The sequence below is a fragment of the Piliocolobus tephrosceles genome, chromosome 8, assembly GCF_002776525.5.
Source record: "Piliocolobus tephrosceles isolate RC106 chromosome 8, ASM277652v3, whole genome shotgun sequence".
Taxonomy (NCBI): Eukaryota; Metazoa; Chordata; class Mammalia; order Primates; family Cercopithecidae; genus Piliocolobus; species Piliocolobus tephrosceles.
The window spans coordinates 3,510,933-3,517,514 of NC_045441.1; the positions used below are offsets into that span (position 1 = coordinate 3,510,933).

General features: G+C 63.9%; 1 protein-coding gene across 1 annotated transcript in view; it reads left to right on the forward strand.

The window, feature by feature from the left end:
* The window catches only part of MICALL2 (MICAL like 2), a 26,048-nt gene that overhangs the window by 14,064 nt on the left and 5,402 nt on the right, over window positions 1–6,582 (forward strand). Inside the window, exons 5-9 of the mRNA XM_023188524.1 lie at window positions 107–222; window positions 1,014–1,796; window positions 3,729–4,021; window positions 5,512–5,605; window positions 6,115–6,275. Of these exons, the coding sequence (XP_023044292.1) occupies window positions 107–222; window positions 1,014–1,796; window positions 3,729–4,021; window positions 5,512–5,605; window positions 6,115–6,275 (1,447 nt within the window). The remainder of the gene's footprint in view (window positions 1–106; window positions 223–1,013; window positions 1,797–3,728; window positions 4,022–5,511; window positions 5,606–6,114; window positions 6,276–6,582) is intronic.

A 6,582-nucleotide genomic window follows, 5' to 3' on the forward strand; every position in this document is an offset into this window, starting at 1 on the left:
AAAAAAAAAAAAAAAAAAGATGGGCTCTTCTGGCCGCCTGTGGGCTGCCGCCAGGAGGGAGGGCTGGGTGGACGGCCGCTCTGAGAGGTGCTGGCATCTTCCCCAGCGCCAGGTGTCGGCAGGCAGCTCAGTCAGCAGCACCTGCGGGGTCTGCGGTAAGCACGTGCACCTGGTACAGCGGCACCTGGCTGACGGGAGTCTCTACCACCGGAGCTGCTTCAGGTGGGGCCGCTGTCTGCCCGCGTGCCTGAGTGTGCACCTCCCCTCCCAGAACCCTCCCACAGCTCCCACTGCCTCCCACCCAGCCGCATCCTCCTCCCCCCCTCCCCCTTTTCCCTCCTCCTTCTCTTCTTCCTCCTCCCCGTCCTCCCCTCCACTCCTCTTCAGTCTTCTCTCCCTCCTCACCCTCTTCCCCACCCCGGGCTCTGTTGCTGAGAGCCCAAGATGCTCTGCTGTTCCCAGACACCCAGGGCCTGAGGCCCCTCACTAAGCTCCAGTATCCTCCAGTGCCCCTGTCGAGATGCCCTCCCGAGTGTCCTTCCACACACACTGCCTCGGTCTCCCTCCTGTGCCTCACCCCTGCCCACTGGGGTGTTTTACTCAGTGGCCATCCCCAGCCCCTCCCTGCCACCAGATGGGGGCTCTTAAGGACAAGCTGTTCCCCCTCCTTCTGTCCCCAGCTCTGCAAGGCTGGGGTGGGTCAGTCCCCCCAGTTCCATCCCCCAGTCTGTGGGGCCGGGGTGGGTTGGCCCCGAAGCAGGGCCTAGGGTGGCCTGTGGGTGCGTGTCTACTGACATGCGTGAGCACCCTCTGGGGTCTGCACCCCAAACAAGGTTTTTGGTGGGGTCTGTGACTCAAGTGGTTAGGGACCCTCAGAAGAGGCGTTTGTTGAATGAATCGGCGACCTTGCGAGTGGACACGGGAGTCCGCCATGCCTGCTCTGGGAGCACGTGGTGAATGCATGGTGGGGCGGGCGGTGCTGAGCTGGGGCTCCTGTGCCTTTCCTCCCCCAGGTGCAAGCAGTGCTCCTGCACGCTGCACTCGGGGGCCTACAGGGCCACCGGAGAGCCGGGCGCCTTCGTCTGCACCAATCACCTCCCTGCGACTACCTCTGCAAGCCCCAAGTTGCCCAGTCTGGTCCCCCAACGGCCAGGGGCCATGGCTATGGATTCTAGGACCCCCTGTTCCCCGCAGAAGTCCCAGAAGGTGAACAAGCCCAAGGCCAGACCGTCGGCCTGGGAGCCTGCTGCGGGCAACTCGCCCACCAGGGCTTCCGTTCCGACCGCACCCAACCCTCCAGCCACCAGCGCCGCGTCCGTCCGTGTGAGGAGCCCAGCCAGGCCCTCTGAGAGCCGCCTGGCCCCCACTTCCCTGGAGGGGAAGGTCCGCCCTCGTGTGACCAACAGCTCCCCGATGGGCTGGTCGTCAGCTGCCCAGCACACAGCAGCGGCCGCCTCCCATCCCCCTGTGCCCCCGAGTGCCCCAGACCCTCGCCCGGCCACACCCCAGGGCGGGGGAGCCCCCCGAGTGGCAGCTCCTCAAACCACACTCCGTTCAAGCTCCACATCTGCAGCCACAGTGGACCCCCCAGCCTGGACCCCATCTGCCTCTAGGACCCAGCAGGCCCGGAATAAGTTTTTCCAAACATCAGCGGTGCCCCCCGGCACCAGCCCTGCTGGCAGGGGTCCCACATCGTCACTTGCTCCATCCAGGGACAGCAGCAAGGAGCAGGCACGGAACTTCCTCAGGCAGGCCCTCTCAGCGCTGGAAGAGGCTGACACTCTGACGCCTGGCAGGTGAGTGGCATGGGGACCGGGGTTGCGGCCTCTATGCACCAGGTGAGTGGCGTGGGGGGTGCGGCCTCTATGTACCAGCCAGAGGGGCCCTGGGAGGCCAGAGGGCTTGGGGGCGCTGCCGCTCCCTGGCTGTGTGGCCCTGGGGACTGCACTAGCCCCGCCTGTTTCCTCCTCTGTGGAATGGGGAGGAGGAGCCAGGGCGGCAGTGCCTGTGGTCAGGGTGGTGGGAGCCGGGTCCTTATGGAAAATCTGGTGTCTACCTGTGCTCGAGGGCGTCACGGGTGAGGTGGCGCTGCCGCTCCAGGGCTCACAGTGCCTCACTCCCTTGGAACCCAAGGGCCCTACACCCATTTCACAGATGCGGGGACAGGTTGCGAGCAGGACCCACACTGGCTGGGCTGAGCGTCACCTTGTCTGACTGAGTCCAGCCGGGCCCTGACCTTCCATGCCTGGGCCCCGCGCCTGCCCGTGCCTGGACCCTGGGCAGATGACATGGACGGGTAGAGGGGGGCGCTACGTCCGTTTCCAAAGACCCCCTCCCTGGGTGGCTTACGCAGCAGAAATCCACTCCCTCACAGCTGCGCAGGCCAGAAGTCTGACCTCGAGGTGTGGGAAGGGCCGCGCCCCCTCCAGGGCACTAGGGGTGGACCTGTCCTTGTCTCTTCCAGCTCCCAGTGGCTCTGAGCGTTCTTGGCTTGTGGCCGCTTCCCTCCAGTCTCTGCCTCCGTCTCCACGTGGCCTTCTCTCTGTCTGTCTTCTCCTCTTCTGTCTCTCCTAAGGACACTGGTCGTTGGACTAGGGTCCACGCTAACCCAGCGTGGGTGCATCTTAACATGATCACAGCTGCCAAGATGGTTTACAGATAAGGTCACCCTCTGAGCTTCCCAGGGGACGTGAATTTTACGGGTCACCATTCAACCAAGTACAGTCACTTAGCGAGTGAGGACGCTTGTCGCGGTCTGCCTGGCAACGCTGTTTGCTGCCCCGTATTGGGCGGTGCAGGTGTCCCCTGCTCAGAACTGCCTCCTGCCCCCACCGCACTGGGCAGCAGGGGGTGCCCAGAGCCTCCAGGGTGGTCATAGGCAGGAGAAGAGCGAGTTCGCTCTGCTTCTCCTGGCACTGGCGGGTGTCCAGGGCATCCTAGGGACTGAGGATGAGTGTGGGGGGCTCCAGGGAGTGCTTCCTAGGTGGTGGGGCGGGGGGCACGTGTGGCCGGGGAGGAGCCTAGCTCCTCTGGGGAAGCCGGTCTGGTCACCGCTGAGCCCGGTGTCGGGGGAAAGTGGGGAGGGAACCTGGCTGTCAAGGGGGGTGGGGACATGGAGGCACTGGCTCGGGATTGGAGAGGCACCTGGTGCCCCCACCTCAGCTCTGGCATCCTCATTCCCGGTGTGTGCCCAAGGGAAAGCAGGAAGGCTAGGAGGCCTCGTGTCTGGCCCTGTGTCTGTGTGTCTGGCCGGGCTGGAGAGACTGTCACATAGGACTGAACCTGGCAGCCCAGGCCGGCCCAGGCTCTGACAAAGCCTCAAGTGCTTCCAGCCTGGGTGTGTGGTGTGTTTTGGGGGTGGATGTTTTAATCTCAGCCAACACTGGATTTCACAGGACAGTAGTAGAATCAGCCACAGCATATGCTCATGCCAGAAACAAGTGTCTGTGGCCCGTCCCTTGCCAGGGTGGTCTATACTGTGGCTGGAGGCTGGGCATTGGGAGCGAGCTGCAGGGAGGCAGAGGGACGGCCTGGCGCAATGGTCGGGGAGGCAGAGGGGTGGCCTGGGTGGTGGTAGGAGGTGGAGGGTGGCCTGGGGTGATGGTGGGACTCCGTCCGGAGGGTGGGCATTGGGAGCAAGCTGCTGGGGAGGTGGAGGGGCAGCCTCGGGTAATGGTGGGAGGGTGCCTGGATCCAGCTGTGCCTGATACATGCTCTTTTACTTACAGGCCCTCCCCAGCCACTGCCCCTGTTCCCAGTTCTCAGCCCAAAACTGAAACACCACAAGCAAGTCCCTTAGCCAAGCTGTTACAGCCCACGTCTCCCCAGGCCCTTGGCCTCCCTTCAAGGACGGACCCGCCAGCCACCCTGAGCACGAGCAGCACCTCTCAGGCATCCATGTTGCCCCCGGCAGGCAGGAGGCGCTTGGCCGAACCCTTGGAGGTCGGCAGGGTGGGTGCTGGCTCCAGGCCGAAGCCAGAGGCCCCGACAGCAAAGGGTAAAAGCACCACCTTAACGCAGGGTGAGTAAGGGGCTGGGACGCAGGAGGCCACGGGGGCCTGCAGCTCTGGGACTCTCCCCTGGCCGCACTGTGCAGCGCGTGCAGTTTCACCATCAGCCCTGCCCACCTTCCTCTCTGTCTCCGTCTCTGTCTCTGTCCTCCGTGACACCTGCTCACAGCCTCCTGGGGTCCTGGCGCTCTCTGTGTGCGGTGGCTGCAAACGTTCTCCGGGCTGTGCTGTCTGCCAGCCCACCCCACCCCATCCGCACGTCCTGCAGATGCCTGCAGCCCATCCGTGCAGCATCCCGCTCAGCTCAGTCTGGCAGTGACACCTGGCGGCTCACGGTGGCCTGGCTTTGCCGTGGTCGGGCCTCCTGTTCTCCCGTGGTGTTTTGCGGTTCCTGCCTGTTGCTTTGTTTGACAACGCTGCATTGTTGCTGTGGCACTGTGTCGCCACGTACTGGAGATGGTGCCCTGTGCTCCATACCTCCCAGTGGTGTCCCGGTGACAGCACCCTGTGCCCCATCCCCCACCCCCCCGCTGGTGTCCCAGTGATGGTGCCCTGTGCCCCATCCCCCAGGTGGTGTTCTGGTGACAATGCCCTGTGTCCTGAGGGCTCTGGTACCTCCTGGGCTGGGAGCTCTTCCTGGGGGCTCCCTGGACCACACAGTCCTATTTTATGGGCTCACATGTTTTCGGGAACAGGGAGCTAGGTTTTTTTCTAGGCACCTGGGGGTAACCCACCAGGGGTTAGCCCCCTGCATGGACATGGCCAGGTCGGGCAGGATGTGAGTGTAGGGCTTGTGAGGCCAACTCTGTGCCAGCCGGGAGGCCTAGGGCACGGGGATGGCCAGGCTACCCAGCGAGCTGTCAGCTGTGCCGGGACAGACCCCAGGCTCCCGGCAGCCCTGCTTTGATGCATGGCTCTGTCTCCCGACCTGGGGGCAGCCAAGGTCCCCCTCCCCACTTTACCATAGGAAACTGGCCGTCCCTGCCATCTGGGAGTGCCTAGAAAAAAGCTAGAGGTTCCCGCGGCTTTATCGAGCTGGGCTGAGAACACACTGCACTGCAAAGGGTTTTTCCAGATCCTTCCCTTCCACTGAGTTCTCATTGTTAAAGCCACGCCCTGAGCCCTGCTGAACAGGACCCAGGAGCCAAGAAAGCCTGCAGACGGGCAGCCGTGGCTCAGGAGTTCCCCTTGTACAGGTGGACAGAGGATCAGAGTCCATGGGGCTCACCCTGCCACGTCCCCACCCATTTGGCAGAAGGGGAAGTTGAGGCCCAGAGGCAGGGAGAGACTCCCCCAGGGACACAGCACGGCAGACCCAGCTGGGAGCCCCTTCCCCTGACTCCCTGTGTGGTGCTCCTGATGCCCACAGGCCAGCTGGCTGTGGGGGTGTCTGAGGGTGGAGTGGCTGTGGGAAGATGGCAGGGGGAGGCACAGCCCTCCTTGCAGACACCCCATTCCCAGCATTCCCTCCTTATACCCAGACCCCTTGCCTCCCACCCAGACAGGAGCGCCAGCCCCCAGGAAGGCCAGGAGGATGGGCCGGCAGGATGGAGAGCGAATCTGAAGCCCGTGGACAGGAGAAGCCCAGCTGAGAGGTTAGGGCTGGGTGGGGCTGGCCTGGGGCCTGGTGCACCATAGGTGCTTAATAAATGCAGTGGGTATGTAATCGACCGATTCACACGCCCATCCAGGGACGGACGCACCTCCCTGTGAGTAGCAGAGGCCAAGTCACCCTGCCTGAGGGACATGGGGGTCGCTCTCCCTGGTTTGGGGGCAGTGTTGCTGTGTGTCTCACCTGGGCACGGCAGCCCCCCTGTGGGTTCACGCACCACGCCTGCAGCTGGGGTGGAGTCTCTTCGTGTGTGGGTCCTGTGGGGGCCCAGAGCTCACGCCCGGAGTCTGGTTGGCACCACAGCAGGTCGTGGTGCACACACCTGTGTCTGTGGGAGGGTCCCAGCAGGTGTAGTCGGTGGGCTGGGAGGTGGTATTTGCTCAGAAGGCCACCTGCTCCCTCAAGCTGCTCTACACATGGCCTGGGAGCCCCTCCAGGTGGCCCAGGCCTGGGGCTGGTAGTTCGGGTTCCGACCTTGTGCCTTCTGCCCAGGACTCTGAAGCCCAAGGAACCACGGGCCCTGGCAGAGCTGAGGGCGGGGGAGGCCCCCGGGAAGGTCTCAGGCAGCTTTGCGGGGAGTGTCCACATCACCCTGACCCCCGTGAGACCTGAGAGGACGCCACGCCCAGCCAGCCCAGGACCCAGCCTCCCAGGTACTGCTGGATGGGACCCAGGGGCCCCCAGGTGCCTAGCTGGCCATCCCCCTTGGGTGGGGCCCCGGGACTGGACCTGTAGTGCCACCTCCTGGGGTGTGTGGGGAGGGGCTGTGATCAGCCAGAGGCGCTGGCGGTCCTGGGCAGGCTTGTGTGCATGTGTGTGCAACTGTGTTCGTGTGATGCATGTGTCTGTGTTCATGTGTGTGATGCATGTGTCCATGCATGCACCTGTGTTGTGTGTGATGCAAGTGTGCATGTGTGATGCATGTGCATGTCTGTTCATGTGTGCGATACATGTGTGTTC